The following is a 21,996-nucleotide window of genomic DNA, read 5'->3' as shown; positions in this document are numbered from 1 at the left end:
AAAATACGTAGATTCAAACCTCGGTTTTTCTGTATAGAGCAGAAAAAACCGTCCTCGAATAAAATGCATAAAGGATGACTCACGCTAGACCGGCCCGTGCCCGCGCGGACCGTGGCATCCGACATGTCATATTCTATGACGGCTGATCGGTGATCTCGTGGCGTGGTGCTTTCCATAGAAAACGAAGCGCCGGAAGCTCCGGCCCGGCCCCGGCTCGGTCTAGCGTGAGTCATCCTTAAAGGTGACTAAACATTCTGTCAGGATTATTATTATTATACACGGACAAGATGTTTGATATAGCACTAAAGACGGCGGAGTACCGTAAAATGGGGTGAGTAGGTGTAAAACTGACATTCAAACCTCGATAACATTTTATTTTTACATATGCAAACTGATTAGTGTAAGTATATAATAAGTGTTCCGAACGTTTGTATTTTAGTTTTTATTTTATTTTGGGTAGTTCCATTTCATAACTTTGACGATAAATAGGAAATCCCACCTCACCCCGTAGTCCCTCGTATTTGGGGTTAGTTGGGTTTTCATACAAAGGTGATTTTGGAAGATTGTTGGATCGTTTTTTTTTATATTATGAGTACCTATTACTATAACTCCATTTAAAATTGGAATACATTATTTTTGTAGCAGTAGCCTTAAAATCCCATCTCACCCCCCTTTAAATCCTTCTCTTCCCATTCATAACCCAACTCTCCCCGCGAATCCTACTCACCCCATTTTACGGTAGTAAATAATAGTACCTATAAGTAAATTCATAGATAAAAATAAGTAGAAAAGTAATTAAAACAGTAATAAAAGATAACATTAAAAAGCGCCATTATTCGTGTCATCCAAACTCATACCTAAGCACTTGTGTAATAGTCTTGCAAGAGTGCACATGCAATTTATAATCCATGGATTTTAAATCAAAACGTTTAATAAAATAACTGATGTGTTGTTACGTTTTACGATCTCGTTTCTAAATAAATATAATCATTAACAAAATAAGGACCGGCTTCACAAAACCGTGTGCCATCAGTTTTCGATCTTCATCAGCAGATCCACTTCACAAAAGGGTCATTATTTGATTTGGTGTAAATTGGCAAGTCCACGGTAAAAAATTAAAAAATCTTTATTTTAGGTATTTGTTTGACCATAATCAAATGTTTAGGATGCACGGATGTTGAAAAACGTTTTGGTCCCTTTCTGTGAAACTATCTGCGACGATATGGACCTCGCAATTTTAAAGTGTTATGATGATGACATTTTATGTGCTTAGTATGGTATTAATGCATGGTACTTAGTGAAAATTAAATTATCATTTTTACCATATACATTTTTCTCACTTTAAGTGAAATATTATAATATATGAATAAAATACAACAAAAAAAAATAACTCTCCTTCGACAAATATTGTTAAAAGAGAACATAAACAATAAAAAAGCATTTCATGTTCTTACCGTGGTAGTAATGATAAAACTAACATTTTGTCTCATAACCCTAAACATAGTTAATGTTCCAGAACATTCTTCCAATTACGTCATAAAAATTCGAATAAGTTATTGTATCAAATAGGATTCGTATTAAAATGACTTCCACTTACCGAGAAATAAGACATACGGAACCGAAATTTTTTTTTGCACGAAACCACGGTAATATAACTTGTTATTTAAAAATAAAATATATGCGGGCACAAATGTTGAACTGTGTTCCCACTGTCGATTACTAGGCGACGAAGGGCGCGCGGGGGCAGCGGCAGGATCTCAGCTCGGCCTTCTATTGAACAGCTATATGATGTGCAAGTAGCATCCACGGAAATGACGGTACCGCGAGGCCGGAAAAGTTCGATGTTGCCATTTAGTTCTATACGACTCAATTTAATTTGTGCAATCAATAATGAATGTACTAACTAATATAGTTTTAGGCACTTAGTAAATACTAGCCATAAAGTTACATTTAAATTGACTCTTAGCTCATGTTTTGATGAAATCTGGTCAGGCGACACGCGTTGGTAGTGACATTTTGACCCTTTGGAGCCTTAAAAAACATAGAACTTCTTAAGATAATGTGAAATGGAAAACGGCCTGTATATAAGTATAAGACACGGTAAAGATCCAACTTCGTTTAGTACCAAAAAACGCGAGCGACATGCGATTTACACCAAATCAAAGAATGACACCACACTATTTCGGTTTTCGAGAACCAATGCACGAGTTTACTGTAAATCGAATCGACCATCCTCCTTCTAAAAGTTGGATCAAATAATCTAAATAGCCATATTCTTTATGTATCTAATTCACATTAGAAATGATGCAGAAAATGAACAATACCGATAAAAATATATATTACCTTTTAAATAATAACCACAGCGTGTTATTACGTTAGTCACGACACATACGGGTTGATACGAAGAACTACATTTAAAACTAAAATAAAAGAGTTATTCCCAATAAATATTAATCGCAATGACGACAAATGAAGGATTTACTGCGGATGTGAAAGACTATAATATAGACAAGAATACGGATTGTGGAGTGTGGACTGTGACTGGGAAGAAGGAAGACAAAGCTTATACTTATGAAGAAGCTATCACTTTGGCAGGTAAGTACATATTTAAGTAATCTTCTTCTTCTTCTTTCTCGTCACACTCTTGTCAGAGCGGTCGTGGTCGTCATATCAGGGCCGGTGGCAAGCTTCACAACCCGTCGCCATTCTTCTTATACATTCATTAAGTAATCTATGTCGGCTGAAAAGTCGAAATGCAAAAAGACCTTAGCGATCTTGCCGCCGTCGTACAGAAAGGGCTTTGGACAGAGAGGCATGGCGGACTTTATAGGTATTCTACACTTACCTTCTATTCATGAGATCGTGACCAATGGTCTCTGTGCGATCTAAGAACGGTTTCGACTATTGCGAAATGTCCACAACACAGAACTTCGACACAATACACTCTGAATCCCAACACGAATTGTTTTATTATAATCCACAACACACTTTATTTATTTTAAAACAAAACAATTTATGAATTGTCTGTTGTTATCATTATTATATCAGAGAAACGGCATCTTCTAGGACCTTTGCAAGAGTCAGTTAGAGGTAGATAATATTAACAAAATGAATTACCTAGGTACCGATACATTATTAGCAAGAAAAAATGACGTAGGCGGTAGGCGGCAGTTTCCGCTTTTGCTAAAACAATTTATAAAATTGTCACGACATTGCATTGTGCACTAACCACTAAACAAAGCAAAAGAAGTTGCTAATTCAATTTTGCTTTATCGAACAAATAGCACAATTCAACTCAATAGAAAATAAAATGTAACTATATTAGTCACAGCCTTAACAGCTATGAAATAGTTGAAGAGTTCACATACCTAGGCGCTGTTCTGAGCAACAGGGGCGGATCTGAGGCTGAAATCAGACAAAGAACCGGTATGGCAAAATCGGCAATGTCTCTGCTGCAAAGAATATGGAAAGACAGGTATATTCTCAACAAAACCAAAATCAGAATAGTTAGAACTCTTGTCTGTCCCATATTTCTCTACGGGGCGGAAACCTGGACACTGAAAGTGGATCTTCGGAAAAAAGTCGATGCCTTTGAGATGTGGGTGTGGCGGCGCATGCTCCGAATACCCTGGACGGCACGCCGCACTAATGTATCCATATTAGCGCAGCTCAAATTGGAAAAGGAACCTAGACTATCCACCATCTGTCTTCAACGAGTACTGAGATACTTCGGTCACATAGCTCGCAGAGACCCTGACAACTTGAAGACACTTGTAGTGATGGGAAAGGTGGACGGCACGTCTGCACGTCTGCCGTAGGCCGTCGCCTAGAGGACCAAGTCCAACGAGATGGTGTGACCAAATATCCGCCCAGATGGACATCACACTAAGCAATGCTTTCCACAAAGCAACCGACAGGGAGCTGCCATAGGAAAAATTAGCAAGCGGAGTCACGATCCTCAGCAGTGAGGGACCGACTTAGAAGAAGATATTAGTCACAAATCTAAAATGACGCTTACTATTACATTTTAGATCTGTAATCATCATCATCATCATCTCAGCCATAAGACGTCCACTGCTGAACATAGGCCTCCCCCAAAAAGGGGGAGGCATATGTTCAGATCTGTAATATTATAGGTTAAAATCAATGAGTTTGTAAGCCAGATAACTAACCAGCATGATAGAATGTTAATCGATAACCAAGATGCTCGGTATGTATGCATCCGAATCAAAATTTTCACTGAGACAGAAAAGAGCGGAGATGTGAGGAGACGTGCGGAAATCAACCAATAGCATAAGGCTGGGCTTTTAAGGTGATGGTCATAATTTAAATTAGGTACAAATATTGTAATTCAGGCAATGGCAGCTACACATACGGGCTACTGGCGGTGCTGAGCCTTACGCTCCTCTCGATGGGCTGCGACATGTTCGGCTTCTCCGTGGTGTTGGCTGGGAGCCAGTGTGATCTTCAATTCACGCCGACCCAGAGGAGCACTCTCATGTCTATGCCTTTTCTTGGTAAGTTTTACTTACTTTCAGGTTTCCTTATTAACCTTATTTAATTATTAATTTTCGGCCAGTCACCTGTGGCAATCATATATTATAATTACATCGGAAGGGTACTGCAGCGAGTGAGGCCGCACATTTTTCTGCAAATATTGGCTACGTCAGTCACCTGAGAGCGCACCAGCGACGCTCTCAGCGGTAAAATGCAGTCGCTATGGCGGAAAACGGCTAGGAGATGATGATTAATTTTCGGATAAAGGATGGCTCACGTTAGACCGGGCCGTGTCCGGGCCGGAGCTCCGGAGTTTCGTTTTCTACCTTCATCTGTCATAAAAAAGTAAGTGCCGGAAGCTCTGGCTCGGACACGGCCCGGTCGGCCCGGTCTAACGTGAGTCATCCTTAACGCTGAATAGTCTAAGAGCTTGCCACAGAAATAGGTATGCAATTTATATAGTAACGAAATCCCTCTAGTTAGTATGCCATACTATCATTATTAATTAATCCGGGCGCCTGGCAGCTGTCTAGCGGTGGGTGTGGGAGTGGATGGGCAACAAAGTGGTTGTAAAATCAATTGAAGGTGTGCAATTTATAGAGCTCTGTGTTTGGTGTGATATAATAGCTAATTATGTATTTAATTCAAATATAACAATGCCAGGCGTTTTATTTGGGGGAAAAGTAGTGCCAGGTGATGAAAATACACAATCACTTGTGCGCCTGCAGGAAGTACTCACAATTGCTTTACGCACAGATTGTGAGTCAGGTGCAATTTGCTCGTGATCTTCACGCAGCTTAGTGATGATGATGATGGTTCCAGGTCCAATAATAATGTCATATCCATGGGGTTACTTCAGCGACACGCAGGGCCGCAAGAAATGCCTCCTCCTGGCTATGAGCTGTAGCTTCGTGGCCACAGTCATCAGCTCCCTGTCTCCGAACTGGATCATGCTGGCTGTGCTCAAGTTTTTAAGCACCAGTTGGTATGTACAAACAGCAACAATCAATCAATCGTTTATTGATAACAAGCGTTACACGTCATTTAACATTTTCTGTTTAGCACACTTTACATTCTAATAAAGATTACAATTATAAATATAAATACATATGTCGTCATTCATTTAGAAATTAATTTTAGACCTTATTTCAAGATCCACCGATGTACAGTTAACAGTGTGGGCGATGATTCTGGTTAAAGTTGACATAACATGTTTAATCAACGTGCAGTCATGTTCCAGCAGTATACAATGTTCCTCACACTCGAGACATTTTACAAATTTTGGAAATAAGAAAAATTGCAAACATTCACCACCTCAGGCAAGACTCACATGCCTGATATACCGACTAATCTCTCAAAAGACGCAATCGGGTATATAATCTACGATAAGTAGCCAAGGCGGTAATTTTTACTTTATTTCTCAATAACCGTCATTTCGTTAGCCATGGCTCTGTTAAAGTAGTGAATAGAATCAGACGTTGCTTTGCGAAAATCCATATTAATTAAAATCAAAATATTACTTTGCTAATCCGCGAAAAGATAACGTAATATTTTGATTACCAAAGCAAATAATAAATTATCAAAGATTAGATTAGGAATAGCAAAATAATATTTTGGTATTAATTTTTATTTAATCTGTTAAAGTAAAAAAATAATTGAGCCTGATTACTTTTGACAGTATTCTAAGGCGGTTATCACACTGGATGCGATTCGCACGTCGCTCCGATGTCGCTATACGCGCATAGAGTTGTCTGAGTTGTCTTGCACAAATATCGGCGAGCGATTCGCAACCGGTGTGATAACCGCCTAAACGAGAGTGATTGTTACATTTCAGTTCCAGTTGCGCGCAGTTTACGACATACGCGCTGTTAGGAGAATCCAGCGGGCAGCGCGTGCGCGGGAGCTACATGCTCATCATGACCAGTGTGATTATGCTCGCGTCTACCTACTACTATAGTAAGTAATGCCTGTGCCTACTATCAGTGACACTTTTACCTGGCCATCTGAGGGATTTGTCCTTATCTCGTGTTGAGGTTCCCCTAAACAGTGGATGCTCAGAAAGCAGCGGTGCTGACAGCCCGGACCGTGGTATTTCTCAGGTCAGATTCAGAGCAGGAGTGCGCGCACGGGGGCAGTCCAGCAGCAGGTGCACCATGGTTTAGGGTGCAGTGTCGCAAGCGCATAGAGTGGCCACGAAGGACCTTGTGAGGACTTTGTCACTGTGGGTGTGTCTACTAAACAGTAGCATACTCGTACCATGATCCTAGCAAGGAGCTATAGAAACCATCCTGCTTTCGTTATGGATTACTAGCCTTTAATAATTCTTTTTCGATACACAGGTTTTAAGCAAATTTTTGCAGGACAAAAATAATGCATATACCTACCTGATTAGTTTTTACTATTAAGACACACAGGGCTGTGAAACCAAAATCTAAACCCAACTCGTCATAACATTCCAGCGGTAGGTTATTTCCTCCTAAACATGGAGTACTCCATCGACCTGGGCTTTATCAGCTTCGTGCCATGGCGTCTCCTGGTGCTAGCCCTGGCGCTGCCCGCGGGGATCAGCTCGCTGGTGCTGCACTGGTTTTACGAGAGCCCCAAGTTCCTGGCCAATGCTGGTAGAGAAGACCAGGCGGTGGAACTGCTCAGAAAGATTTGGAAGAGAAACGGTGGAAAGGATCATTATCCTGTGAGTAAACTATTTCTATATCATACGTACGTTACGTACAAATCATGTAGAAATACGAGTAGCAATACATTTGACGTCCCGTCCCCCGCAAAGTCGGCAGACTGATTCGTACAGAGAATGACAGCGATGACGTCTCCAGTTATTAAATGCCCTAAGGCTATGTAATATAGTTACATTCTATAAGAAGAATGTTTTAAAGAATGAAAATAAAAACTGCTCACATTCCAGGTGAAAAAGCTGATCCTAAATGAAGACTGTGCGCCGGCCCAAGGCCAGCCGCTGTTGCGGTCTCTTTGGCAACAAACCGCGCCGCTGTTCCAAACTCCTCTGCTGTGGAGGACCTTACAGTTGTACTACATTACTACGGTGGTCTACAGCGTGTATGTACTCTGCATTGCCCTTCGCATCATCCATCATCATCATAAACATTATAGTTATTAAAGTTCTTGTTGGTGAAGCAGTCTGTGTGTGTAGTTGGTGGGCAGCCTTGGACACTGGAGGCCTTGGTAATTTTATATGACATTTATTTCGGTCTGTCTGGGTGTATTTCTTTCTTTGACCTCTTGTTAGATAACCTGATATGCCCCGCTTTCGCCTACCTCATAAAAGTAAATATTAGGTACTTTAACCAAAACATAAATGTGTGACAGAATCTGAGAGGGTATAAGGATGTAAATTCAAATACCTTTTTGAATATTATAGCGTATGACTAAGCGTGCGTTAGAACGAGATAGCACTCCTAATGGGCGTCGTCCGAATAGAGCCAATCTAGGTAGACCCCGGCTCGCGTATTAACAGATTAAGCCGCGGGTCAACTTATAGTGGGCCCGTGCGCCGCCATGTTGTTGTATCGCGCAGACGCTGCGCGCGAGTTCAGTTCGGTAGCCGGTACCGTATGGTATAAACGTGTGCGCGTATCCGACCCTACGACCGTTCATAACTTTGCTCAATTGTAATAGTTTTAGTATTTTAAAGTATACCTAGTGGACTGTATTGTATCATATGTGTTCATTAAGTTTAATAAACTGTTTTAACTTCAGTGCCGGTTATTATTATACCTACACCCGCTATCATGTCGCTCTTTACATTTACCATTGATTTAATAGATTATAATAACCGTACATACAAAATACTTGAACCCACCCACCCACAGTAACAACAGCTTGCTGATGTGGCTGCCGTTCATAGCCAACACGGTTTTGGCGGACGGCGCCAGCGAAGGCAGCGTTTGTGACGTCCTCAGCATGCAGAACAACACCGGTGATGTTCAACCGGTAAGTCCTTTTTTTTATAAAAAAAAACCATTTGACCACAATCTCACCTGATGGTAAGTGCCGATGCGTTGTTGGATGTAGCATAATTACCTAAGAGATGTATATTCACTGAGAAGTGAGTCGTTGACAGAGACAGAAAAATCGACCTGAAAGTATCCCTCGACTGACCAACCAAATCAACAACTTCATTCAACAGTAAATTAATCTTGTATCAAGCAGAAACGATGCTATTAAAAAACTATTCCGCCAAAAGGCCCACATGGTGGAAATATTTGATGTCCACGAGTGAAGTCTTGGTGGCTCAGATGGCAGGCACTGGGCTAGTGATCCAGTGGTCGTGAATTCAAGTCTCACCCTAGACAGTAGGTATAATGTTTCCACTTTTAAAGTTATTCTAAGTATTCAATAAGCCACATCTATTCAACAGTGTTTACCTACTTGCCTTCAAACTTTCCTTTCTGGAAGTTCTAAATTCGTCAGGATTTCATATTTACCAATAGCTTGTGAAAGAATGAAAAATTGGTGAGGAAACCCACATTTGTTTTTCAATAAATTCAAAAGCTTTAGGAGAACTAATGCCCAATTCTTAGTACAAAGTTATACATAATCAACTAATTTCAAATCAGCATGGTTTCGTTCAACGTCGTTCAACAACTACGAATCTTCTTGTCTATACAACGTACTTATTCGAAAGCCTAGATAATAACTTACAGGTAGACAGTGTTTACACTGACTTCAGAAAAGCCTTTGACAGGGTGGACCACCAATTGCTTCTGGAAAAAATAGCTTTTAATGGGATACGTGGAAACTTATGGCGTTGGTTCAAATCTTATATTACAAACCGCTCTCAAAAAATTACCATAAAGGGATATGAGTCACATGCTACTACAATCAGTTCCGGAGTCCCACAGGGATCCATATTGGGTCCACTGCTATTCGCAATATTTATAAATGACATAAGTTCCTGCTTTAACTATTGTAATATCCTACTCTATGCAGATGACCTCAAAATATATCATACCGTTAGTAATCACAACGACTGTGAGAAATTTCAGCAGGACTTAAATCGCTTCTCGGACTATTGTCATGCCAATAAACTTAGACTCAATATGGACAAATGTAAACTCATCAAATTTACAAAAAAAAGACTAACTCTAGATGACTCATATTACTTATGTAACACCAAACTAACCATAGTCCATTCAATAAGAGATCTTGGAATTACATTTGATTCAAAGTTACATCTTGATCAACATGTAAATAATGTAATCAGTAAAGCGTTCAAGATGTATGGTTTTGTAATGCGCTCTAGTACCGAATTTCGTCATCCGAACACATATCTACACCTATTCAAGTCACTAATTCGCTCTCAACTAGAACACAATGTATCTGTTTGGAACCCTTATTACAATAAATATAACGAGGCCCTCGAGACCGTTCAAAAAAAGTTTCTAAATACTATGTATTATCGTTGTCATCGCAGTAGATTATCTTATCCAGAGTTACTTAAGAAATATTGCATGTTAGATCTTAGTTCTAGGCGCTCATTACTTGAAGCATTAGTACTATACGGCATCTGTAATAATCAGTTTGACTGTATTGCTCTTAACAACAAACTTAGCTATAGAGTACCCACCCGCAGTAGACAGCGAGAGGCGCGCCCTCACCAGCTGTTTGTAACCGGCCGCTGCCGCACGCACGCTGGCGAGCGCGCTCCTCTGCGCAGACTTGTCAGTACATACAATAAAAAATTTAACCACATAGACATTTTTGGTTGTAGTTTAAGTGTTTATAAAAAACATATTATTGATGCTTTAACACGCCCTACAACCTAAGTACTTCTTCTACTTTCTCGCACTGTATTTCAAGTACCTACCTACACAATAAATGTATATTTATATAACTAACCATTCTATGTTGTTGTTGGCACCGGGAGTCCTTAAGACTGACGGTGATTAGTTTGGCTCTGAATGAACATTACTCATAGCAATAAGTGGTAAGCGGTGTGGGCCACACATATTGTAGTGATTATAAGTAATTAGTTTAATAAGTACCATTTGTAGTGGCTGTTTGTTTACCTAAATAAATTAAAAAAAAAAAAAAAAAAAAGTTAGTTAGACCAGTTTTTTTTAATACCTACTTAATTACTTTTGTCCCCAGGCCGCTTGCTCTTCAAAACTGGAATACCTCACCACCATATTCAGCGTTGGACAATCCGTCTCCTTCGGTCTAGTGAACGGGCTAATGTCCCGTCTCGCTCGCATGAAGCTCATGCTGATAGTTATACTAGTGGCGGCAGTCGCGTGTGGGACTGGGATTATCGTCGTCACCAACAAGGTGGCTAGCTTCGTCCTGTTTCTCGGGATAATGGGCCAGGTGTTGGGGATTGGAATTGTGTCCTCGTACTTTGTTGAGCTGTATCCGACGTCTTATCTGTGAGGGTTTCAAAATATTTAATAGAAATACTCAATCAATAGGAGTATGCATCCGAATGTCAAGCTTGCTAACTTATAGTTACCTACTAACAGTGCAGCAGGTATCCCGTGTGTGTGTGTTTGAATTTCGGAGCGCACGAAGCGCGCTCCTAAATTCGGGCTTCGCCCGACGTTTTGCGCAGCCATTTAAACTTAGTCTTTGGCAAATAACGTTGAAAACTGATAATTGTAAAAATGAACGCTATTTTGAATTATTTATTTTATTTTGGCTGATCGTGTAAAAATCAATTTCTGTGGATTCGATTCCATATGACTCCTGAACTTCTTAATTTTCCGTACGATCGTGATGAAAATCGATATTTGCTTTGTAACTATAACTATGTTTTCAGTGGCATGTCGGCGTGTCTCGGAGTGGTCGTGGCGCGGACCAGTGTCCTTATCGCCATCAACCTCCTCAGCTCCTACATCACGACGAGTTGCCATCAGTGCTTCTACGCTTTCACTGCCTACATCTTCAGTAAGCAATACTACAGGGTGGACAAGGATATATTTATCCAGTGGCATGGGTGTGTCTCGGGTTGGTCATAGAGCGAGCTCCCTGGTAACCATCAACATACTCGGCTCTTATATCTTTACAGGCTGTACAAGAATAATTTATTTCAATAAGATGGATGAAGTAAGTACAAAATCTGTGCAAACTGAGTGTATACTCAAGCGGTAACGATAGCGGATAAACGTATTAAATTACCTACATAATACAAACTTAAGAGGCACCCGTAGGCCCGTAGCTTTATAACATGTCTGTCGGAAACAACCAGGCGAAGAGCTACAAAAAATAGGGCTACAAATATAATGACCACCAAAAAATACTTTGGTACCCTAAATAAAAAAATCATGCTTACCAAAAAAAAATACTGAACACCAAAAAAATAAGGCCTAAAAATACAAAAGTACCACCACTTTAATTACGACTGCACTTCAAATTGTATTCAAATACCAAATATATTGAATGATCACCAAAAATCATTAATGATCACCAAATCTTGAAGACCAAATTAATGCGATATTTTCACCTAAATAAACCACTATGATTACCAAAAAATTTATACATATTACCAAATAAAGTAAACTGATGCCAAAATTACTAGCCCCTCCCGCTCAATCCCCCGTAGCCCGCACCGCATACCTACCTAACCTAATCTACTTTTCTAGTAGCATTTCGTTATGCTACTAGAAAAGTAAGTTAAACTGCTATCAGTTAAGTGGGTTAGGTTAGGTTTGAACTGCGACCCTTACAGAAAAGAAATGCTACTAGAAAAGTGGGTTAGGTTAGGTTTGAACTGCGACCCATACAGAAACGAAATGCTACTAGAAAAGTGGGTTAGGTTAGGTTTGAACTGCGACCCTTGCAGAAAAGAATTGCTACTAGAAAAGTGGGTTAGGTTAGGTTTGAACTGCGACCCTTACAGAAACAAAATGCTACTAGAAAAGTGGGTTAGGTTAGGTTAGAACTGCGACTGTTACAGAAATAAAATGCTACTAGAAAAAGGTGACGAAGTGGATTAATTAATTTAATAGGATAACGATATATTAAATGATTGCACATTTTTAATTAAAATGTGGTTACAATTTTGTGATCATTTACTATTTTTGCGTTTACAATGATTATTTTGGAGCCATTTGCTTTAATAGGATAGCAAGATTTAAAAATTTGGTTATCATTTTACATTAAAATGGAGTTCTAATTTTGGTGGTCATTTACTATTTTTGGGTTTACAATGATTATTTTGGTGTCATTTTCTTTAATAGGATAGCAAGATGTAAAAATTTGGTTATCATTTCACATTAAAATGGGGATTGAAATTTGGTAATAATTGACTATTTTTGGGTTAATAATGATTATTTTGGTGTCATTTCCTTTAAAAGGATAGTAAAATGTAATAAAATTGGTAATCATTTCACATTAAAATGGTGTTATAATTTTGGTGATCATTCATGATTTTAGGGTGGTAAAATAGATTTTTTTGGTATTAAATTTTACTAAATCTGGTGATCAGTTAAATAGCAGCCAAAAAATAGTTTGGAACTGTAAGCGCCTGCACTTATTTTTATAGCAACATGTTGTTGAAGTAAACATTATTTGTTACAGGTGGTCTCGTAGCTTCGTTCTTCCTGCCTGCCGATGGCAAAAAGAAGACTTAGTTATATTTTACCATAAATTTAGGTTTTTAAATTATTAGCTTTAAGCTAAAAGCTTAAGATAAGTATCACGATTTACCATTAATTAATACAATACAAGTTTACACGAAATTAAGGTACTTAACTTACTGGCATTACAAATTCAATGATATTATTCACATCCTATAGTTCTGTGAAAAACCAGATATCATCATTAGATCATTAGAGAAATACCTAATAATGTTTATAGAGAAAACAGACTTTTTAAAAAGACACCATATTATAACCACAACTACTTAAACTAATGAATAATTATGTTAACTACATACAAGCTAGTTATGGAGTTATAGTTACGCCAATAAATGTATTATTTTATCTATTTCGTTTGATTTTACCCAATACTACTAGATTACAATTTTCATATTATTTGCTATGAGATATTTGGAAGAGATGTTTATTTTCAGTTTCAGGTAGATACATTAAAAAGAAAAATAAACTAACTTATCTATAAAATAAAACTGTATTAAAACTATAAACTAATACTAAATAAAATTAAAATACATCTGAGAAATTGGGCCCCTTTGGCATGGTGCCGGGGACGCTGGCAGCATTTCCCCGCTGTATTGCGATGTTATACGTTGAGCGAGAAAGCTGCCAGCTCTTCGGTCACCAGTGAAGTCGATTAGTTACTTATCAGTTATCACGTCAGTATTATTTACATTAAATAAGTTAATTCTTTAGATCTATAAAAATTTCCTACTAATTAATCATAATAAATGTTATCTACCTAAATATTAGCAGTCATTTCCTTTGAAATATTCTTAATCTTTCCTATCGTAATCCTATCTGCACATCACAGCTATTTTTAGACGGTTTATTTTTAAAATATAAGCTTTAATTGTAGATTGTTAAAACTTATCAATGATACATGATACCTAATATTGTTACCGGCTATTCATTTTGGAAATACGTAATATGCAGCGCTGGATTTATAGCTAGCATTATGCTGAAGTTGGGTCCATTTCGTGATGCACATTTATTGATTTCTTATATCCTTGCTGTTGTTGTCTGTGGGTACCTAATGATTCTCCGAGAAACTTTTAGCAGATTATCGATTCGCCGACAACGATTCGCCGAACATCGTTTCGCAGAGTCATTTATTTGTAAATGTAACTTTTGGTCGACTAACGATACTTTTGGTTCACACACCGTTCAGTTCGCTTCTGTGTAAATTAGCAGAACTATTATTGGACGATTTCCATTTGGCAGAGTAATCGTTTCGTTTAAGCAATGTTTAATCGAATAACGTTTCACATTTTACATATATAAGTCGTTATTTTCAAAACAAAATCTTTTTGCAAAAATAAAGAAAACCCACATCCAAAAGGATGAAATAAAATATTATCCTTTTTTAAGTAGGTAAATGATGATTTATAAAAATTATTAAAATTATTATATTTATATGTTTTTTTTTAATGTATCCTTTTCCTCTTGTTAGTTCTACCTAAGAATCTCATACTTACATCCTGCTGCCGTTGTTATATTTCGTGTTTTTAGCAAAGTTTTTAGCATTAGAAATAAGGTAAACAATCTTGATGTGTCTTTTTATTGAAAAACACGTTTTAAAAATAAGTCACGGCAAATATGTAACAATTATGAATCTAATACGATCATTTATATTCTTCTGCTTTCATAAGTAATAATTACTAATTAAAAAAAAGCGTTTTTCAATTAAAAGGCATGTCAAGATCGCTTACCTTCTTTCTAATGCTAAAAAAACGAACTATAGTTTGTGTCAAAAAAAAACTAGTACCGGCATAGAATACCGTGATTGCTTCTGGTTTGAGTTTTAATCAATTTTTAACCTAAATATGAACAAAAGCATAATAGATGTATATTGTATCTATGCAACATACATACATTTTATGGTCATTTGTGTACCTACGTGAAAATAAGTAGATAATTAAATGTACTTACCTATCTAAAACCATGTTTATGAGACTCAAACTAAAAGTTGTTATGTAGGTTAGTCAATAGTCATGTCCTAGTCTAGTCATATATAAGAGAGAAGTTCTGCTAGTCAATATTAATGCCTAATGAACATTCGACCTATTGTGTTTTGACCAATGGTGTCTCGGGTAATTATGACAGTTACTAAATTATTATTCTACGAATAGTAAATATGCGTAGTTATCAATGTTCTGCTTATTGACTACTCTCGCAAACGACTACTATGCGTAATGAGATTCGGCCAATCGTTACTCTGCCAAGCAACCCGTCTGCGAATCGTTGTCGGCGAAACAAAAATCGGCGTAATTTTTCTCGGAATATCAATAGGGCACCTATCAATACGCATAATATTTATAAGTTATAACCTTAGGTATTGTAATTTATTTTTACTATGAACTTATGGGCTCATTCGAGTTTTAGTTATTACTTAGATCCGACTCCGATACGATACTGATCTGTCTGTATCGTATTGGCATCGGATCTAATATCTAAAACTCGTATTGGCCCGTTAGTCTGCATCCTGGATTTAACATCTTTTACGGTGTTGATTTTATTTCGATACGACCATAGTCTAATAAAACATGGTCTTCTCTTCCCAGAGTGACACAAGCCTAGGTCACAATAACATTGCCACTTTATATAGCGCTATTGCATATTTTCATATAGCGCTGTCGCATGATGACGTAGGCTTGTGTCAGCCACGTGGTCGGAAGAGAGTACCAGGCGGAGTATATTATTATACCATGGATACGAAGATCGTTTACGCTGATCGGTGCATGGGCGCCATTTATTTATTACGTAAGACGATTTTTGCCAGTTTATGACCCCGTCCTATGTAAGAAAAAAAATAGGCTGACCCCCTCCCCCCTACATTACCATATATTACGTAAGAATCTAAAGGAAAAAATGATTGTTTGGTTTGTTTTAGCGTTTACTTATTTTTCAAAAAAAACATTGTTGGAATGTTTATTTGTAGCTACAAAGGTACTGGAGTCCGTTTAAGCTAACTCTGCACCGTGTTTGATAGCATAGTTAGAGTATGGAAGTATTATTTTAAACGTCATAATTTCATAGAAAAAAATGGCATCTTTGTGATCTTACGTAAGAAGTATGAAAACCCCCTCCCCCCACAAATAGGCACAACGATTGTCGACTTGCGGAGAATACCCAGTATAACTCCCTCCCCCTTGTAAGAAAAAAGATAACATATGTTCGACCCCTAAATCGTCTTACGTAATAAATGAATGGCTCCATGCTAAATGAAGTGAAAGTCGTGCGTAGCGTCACCAAGACGATCGTAAAGGTCGTATCAAAACCAGTTCTACATAATAACAGATTTTTTATCAGAATCGGGCTCCTTTTAGTGTTTTGACTAAAAGATGTTTAGGTATGCAAGTACAGTCGCCATCAGATATATCGGAGCACCCAAGGTCTTCACAAATATCTGAACACGCCTCTATTGTCAAGACGTTAGAGTGCGTGGTCATATCTTTTTGAGCACCTCGGCCGCTCCGATATATCTGATCAGTTAAGCAGGCAATAATAAAAAATCTTATATCAGCTGGTCAGATACATAATCTAGCGAAGACAATGTCACCTGTCACCTAACACCATCCTAATCAACCATACTACGAATCTGTATTCAATGTCTAAAGAGAGTTAGGTACTTCTTTTTTCTTTCCATTTTCAACTTACACGCTTTATAATAAGGTTGCTTTTAGAACACCTATAATTACTTAATGCCTTTTAGTAAAGGCGCAAAATACATCAGGTTAAGTACCAATTAGACTCCACATTTCACTAGCTTCTATCCGTTTAAATCCACTTACGCCGACCAACTTACGTTTACAGTTGTACACGGCGCTAACAGCATGAGGTTAGTATGGGAATTGTGAATTGGTCGCTGGTAATGAGAAGTTGGTTGTGTTCCCATCATTCACACGAGACAGACTGGTATGTAGACATGGATAGATTTAACTAATCCGTTTGATCTATTATTGAATTACACCTACGTTATAAACTATAAATCAAATCGTAAGACTATACGATATTGTTACAAGTAAGCATCAGAAACAACGCGCCAAAAGAATATGCCCCTCTGGAGTTCGCATTTAAAAATATCAGTTATATATAGTTTAAAGTCTAATCGTTCTACATATAGAGAAAAATCTTTTTTTCTTACGCTATTACAGAACGTTGACAATCACACAATTATGAAGCCACGAAAATTCTGCTTTGGTGCCGAGAAGCCCCTAAAAGTAAGGGAATCTTTGCCAGGGTAGTATTCCATCGGTCCAATATCTTTGTCCAATGTGTATTGCGTCTTACATTTTGCTTAATGAGAGAGTGAGACGTAATGACATTGGACAAAGAAATTGGGCCGATGGAATTGGATTGGATTGGACCCTGATGGGTGGTAACCCTAACATGGTAAACATCCTAATGTTTAACATCTGGATTCTATGTAGTTGACATCCTTGTTTGTCAGGAGTACCATCCAGTACCATCTATTGGGACAGTAGTAGCAGCTTACAACGGAAAGTGCAAGATGAGGATGCAGGTCTTGCAGGAGCGCAGAGACCGACCGGACATAACATGATCTGTCTTTAAGACGAAAGGAGACGAAGTGGTGTGATTGCTTCTCCATACAAACGTGGTCTCCATTTTCCTCTCTGGATATTAACATTGTAGAAAATATATTTGCATAACTTGATTTTCGAAAACGTCACTTTTTGACATATGTAGCTTTATATAAAGAGACGATTACCTATCACGGGCATATAAAAGACGCGTTATCGAATCTTTTATAAGCCCGCTAGATAAATATCGTCTATTTAAGCTTTTATCAAGAGGCTATTTTTGTCCTTTGCGAGTCTAGCGTTATCAATCCTATACTATCTTAGACGCCACGTTTAATTCAAATCGGTTTTTAACCCCCGATGCAAAGAGAGTGCTTAAAATAAATTTGTTGCCAATCTCTGTATGTCTGTCTGTGGCTTTGTAACTCTCTAAAGCCCGCTCCACACTCGTGTGCGAATCGCGGTGCGAAGCCGCGAACGCGAGTTTCGAGCGGGCTTAACGGAGGACCGATTTCGATATGGTTTTTTTTACGTGAAAACAAGATTTTTGAGGTGGTTCTGAGCTATGTTTGATAGAAATCGACCCAGTAGTTTGAAGAGTATCAGCTCTTTTCCATGTGATGTTATTCATTTTTGGCATAAAAGATTTTTTGGCAATAGCGTAAACTTTTTAATTTAATAGGTATAGATGGTCAAGCAAATCTTGTCAGTAGAAAAAGGCGCGAAATTCAAATTTTCTATGGGACGATATCCCTTCGCGCCTACATTTTTCAAATTTGCCGCCTTTTTCTACTGACAAGATCTGCTTGACCAAGTATAGTTATGTGCGGTCGGGCTTAGTGATTGCGTTAAGCCGTCGGTAATCGCCACACACACGTAATTCGCCATTCTTCTTCGGTACGACGTGAAGAGGTGATGCCCAAGGGCTTTTGCTTGGTCTGCATAGGCCCTGTTCCATCATGTTGGCAAATTCTTTCTTCACGAGTTCGTAGCGGTGCGGTGCAATCGGACGTGGTCTGCAGTGAAGTGGTGGTCCGGTTGTTTCGATGAAATGCTCGACGTTGTGTTTCGGGCTGAGCTTCATGGAGGTGAGACGAGTTGTACCAGGGTAGTCGGCAAGTATGTTGTGGTACGACTGTTGCACGTCTATACTGCGCACGGTAGGTATGTTTGCGGTACAGAGTTGTGCGTTCGTATATAGTAGGGTTTTGCCGTCGATTAGTCGCCTCCTGGTGATGTCGACTATGATGTGGTGGTAGTCCAGGAAGTCTGCACCGATGATGGGTTTCGATACTGCAGCGATGATGAACTTCCACCGGAATGGTCTGCGTAGGTTGAGATCGAGGTCCAGCGTCTTCTCGCCGTAGGTGGGAATAACTGTATTATTGGCGGCGTACAGTTAAAAAGGGTAGGGGTTGCGCCTTCGTGCCGGGTGTTCTTGGCAGGACGGAGATGTTGGCTCCCGTGTCAACCAAGAAAACGAGCTTGCTGGTTCGGTCACGTACGAAGAGGCGGTGAGATCTTGTTGTAACGCTGGTTTCCGCCGCATCCAGCGTTACGTCTAGTCTTCCGCTGTTGATGGTGTTGCCGGTATCGGTTTGAAGCTGCACGGCTGTGCGCATTTCTGAGCGTCCATCCCGAAACGGCGGTGGTAATGGCAATACGGCATCGGCGAGCTTCTGCGGCTGCGTGGGCTTCGGTCTTGCTATTGGTTTCGTGGGCGCGATGGGAAACGGCGGTGCGAGCGGCTGTAGCGTTGATTATAGTTTTCGCGGGGTCTCGAACGGAGCTCGGCGACTTCGAGCGATAGCCGTCTAATCTCGCCGATGAGGTACTGTGCGTCGAGAGCTGACGTAGACGGTGGAGGTGTTGGTAGCGAAGGTGGTAAGACTGCGGGAGTAGAAACTGCGGCGATTTGGTGCGACGCTGATGTTGGCGTGTGCTCCAACATTTTGTCGGCGAGCAGCGCGAGGTCCTCTAACGTCGTTTTAATTTTGAACGCTTCGCTGACGGTGACTTCTTCCGGGGCATCGCTTTTTTTTTCATCGTCGGGATGCATCTTCTTGATTGTGATCCTTCTTGTCCAGAGTTATACCTACCTACTGTCTAGGCACGAGTAGGTATTAATTACGACGTAAATTTAGGTACATTTTATTAAAATTTGTTCAGTCAAGGTACATATTTTATATCAATACGAACAAAGTGTCAAAAATGTATACACGACCTTATTTCCTAAACATTAAGGTAGAGTGTACATATTTTTGGCAGATTGTGTGTCGATTATTAATAACTTGACTGGACCTAGCAGCCATATTGTTTCCGATACTTATTAACATATTTAATTAAGGCTTAAGTAATTTCGTATCTGGAATAACTCTATTAACTCTAACGCACACAGAATCTTATTACTCGAGCGGCATAAATCAAAACGATAATTTCGTAAATAATCAAAATGTTATCAGTCACATCATTACTTTATCATTATCGTTATTAGGTATGAATTGTGCATGTTGTATATTTGAAGAACAGTATACTCCCAAGTCTTAAAATTTTTGATGTTTGTTACGTAACCTCCAAAACATTACGTCCTAAACTCACTTTATCTGATTGTTCAAATTCGATACCTACTCAAAACGTATCAGCATTGCGATACAGCGAGGAAATGCCGCCAGCATCCTTGGTACAATGCCTCAAGGGCCTATTTTAGATTTAAGCTACTCAAAATAGATCTCATAATATAGGTACGTACATAAGGTCAGGTAAAGTCACTTTTGTGACACAAGTGGAGGATGATCGTTGACCCTGCCCTACAATCATTCTATAAAAAAAACATTTACGTTACCGACAGGAATCACGTCCTTTCTGGTAGGGTAAAATCTACTATACCTGTCAATACAATATTTTATTGCACACTCATAATTATACAACATAGGTAAGCGACTAAAGCCCTTATTTGGGAAAAAACTAGGTAGCTACTTTAGAATAAGGCATAAGTTAAGTTTCGAATCCGACCTCCGCCATTACAGGTCATTGAGTCTGCACAGGCAGTTTCTATAAGGTAATATTCTTAATTTTCAGCGACCCACCAAAAATTTACAAATTACCAGCTTTTGAGGAATTAATAGCCCCAGGTCTTTTAACTCCTATTAATTAAACTTATAGAAAGAGTCTTTCGATTGTGTTTGAAATCACAAGCTTTCATTAAAACTTATAATAGCACCGGGTCCTGGGTGGCGATTTTTGAAATTCGATCGCTTGATTTCGTCACTCGGAAATCGGTGGAAAATAGCGATATACTAATTTTTGAAATACGAGCGATAGAAATTTGGAATCTAGTGATATTGACCACTCGTTTTCAATTCTATTAGTAGAATTTAAATACCTAGTAGTGGAGATATTATTGAACGAAATATACGAAATCGAGCGGTCGAATTTCAAAAATCGGCCCCCTGGGTATGGTAACAAATGAACAATTTTCAAACTTTTTTTCTTCGCAATTTAGGTATTTTTTGTCGTGTTTCTTTACTATAATCGGGGTTTGAAATAGGCCGCTATACCCTAACTTCCTGAGTGTGATTTTTATTAGTAAATTGGTGACCTGTGCACGGCGCACGGACACACAGACCAACAGTTCGACAAACTGATCTGATTAGAATCAGATTTTTTTATTTTTTATTCCTAGTTTCTTTTACGAGATTTATAGGTACGTATGAGGGTATGTTTTTGTTAAGCATTTTGCTAGGTACAGATTGTGGTTTTTATTCGTTTTTATTTGTTCATATATTTTTCCTTTTTTATTGTGGGACGTACCACATTATTACAATTTATAGTTTTTATTTGTATTTTGTTATAAGTAGAAAGTTGGACGTTACCGACAGTATACCTACTGTATATTCTCGGCAATATTAACGAGTCAGCCAATATTTCCGAAAACGGTTCCCACATGCATTTGCACCCATAAGAACCACGCCTGTATTAGGTATAAACTAGTTATTGGAACGACACCAATCATGAGAACACCTCAAAGAAAATTTAGAATATTTTTGAATTTCACAAGTTGAATGTCAAATTCGTCTTTATTTGACGTGTTAGTGAAAGATAATCTAATTGGTCTGGCACGTTCATTACAGAGGTGTTTACTGCACTTTACTGCCAGGAAACAAAATTTATCGCTGAATGATATTTAGAGCGTAACATAGGGTTCTAATTAAGGAATGCAAATCGGTTATTTTTTGTATGGAAATAACCGCGGTTTCGGTTAAAAACCGATTATTTCCATACAAAAAATAACCGATTTGCGTTCCCTAGTTCTAATGCCCGTTTTGTCGATC

General features: G+C 38.7%; 1 protein-coding gene across 1 annotated transcript; it reads left to right on the top strand.

The window, feature by feature from the left end:
* Positions 1-2,438: 2,438 nt before the first annotated feature.
* LOC134806123 (synaptic vesicle glycoprotein 2C-like) lies at positions 2,439-13,319 on the top strand. The gene is made up of 10 exons (XM_063779406.1): positions 2,439-2,595; positions 4,356-4,517; positions 5,320-5,482; positions 6,332-6,453; positions 6,957-7,189; positions 7,418-7,569; positions 8,343-8,463; positions 10,624-10,898; positions 11,288-11,415; positions 13,048-13,319. The coding sequence occupies exons 1-10, from the start codon at positions 2,460-2,462 to the stop codon at positions 13,098-13,100; spliced, it is 1,545 nt and encodes a 514-aa protein (XP_063635476.1). The 5' UTR covers positions 2,439-2,459; the 3' UTR covers positions 13,101-13,319.
* Positions 13,320-21,996: the final 8,677 nt, after the last annotated feature.

The sequence above is a fragment of the Cydia splendana genome, chromosome 2 (assembly GCF_910591565.1).
Source record: "Cydia splendana chromosome 2, ilCydSple1.2, whole genome shotgun sequence".
NCBI classification, from domain to species: Eukaryota; Metazoa; Arthropoda; class Insecta; order Lepidoptera; family Tortricidae; genus Cydia; species Cydia splendana.
This window is presented reverse-complemented; position numbering and strand designations above follow the sequence as displayed.